Below are 317 nucleotides of genomic sequence, written 5' to 3' on the forward strand. Positions count from 1 at the left end.
CACAAGGAGTCGGATAAACCCCTCCCGGGCCCCACAGCTGGGTCCTTGCTCCCCGAAAGCACCCAAGGGTGCTGGGAACAAGGCGCAGGGAGAAACCCTGCAGGGGCTCCCCTCACCCCAGGGTGGTGCCACCACCCCACAACAAGTGATCCAAGGAGGATCACTCCCAGAGGAGCCCCTGGGAAGGAAAAGGAGAGGAAAGCAAACCCCGAGGCGGGGTGGCACCCACCAGGATGTTGAAGGGGGCAACACCTGCCTGGGTGCTGGTGGGGGGGTAGCCGAAAACCTCCACCTTGGGGTTCTTCACCATGCAGGAG

General features: G+C 63.4%; 1 protein-coding gene across 1 annotated transcript in view; it reads right to left on the reverse strand.

The window, feature by feature from the left end:
* The window catches only part of PARP6 (poly (ADP-ribose) polymerase family, member 6), a gene marked incomplete at its 5' end in the record, with an annotated part of 6010 nt that overhangs the window by 3537 nt on the left and 2156 nt on the right, over positions 1–317 (reverse strand). The window contains one exon of the mRNA XM_009071383.1: positions 257–317. Within this exon, the coding sequence (XP_009069631.1) occupies positions 257–317 (61 nt within the window). The remainder of the gene's footprint in view (positions 1–256) is intronic.

The sequence above is a fragment of the Acanthisitta chloris genome, unplaced genomic scaffold (genome assembly GCF_000695815.1).
Source record: "Acanthisitta chloris isolate BGI_N310 unplaced genomic scaffold, ASM69581v1 scaffold19893, whole genome shotgun sequence".
NCBI classification, from domain to species: Eukaryota; Metazoa; Chordata; class Aves; order Passeriformes; family Acanthisittidae; genus Acanthisitta; species Acanthisitta chloris.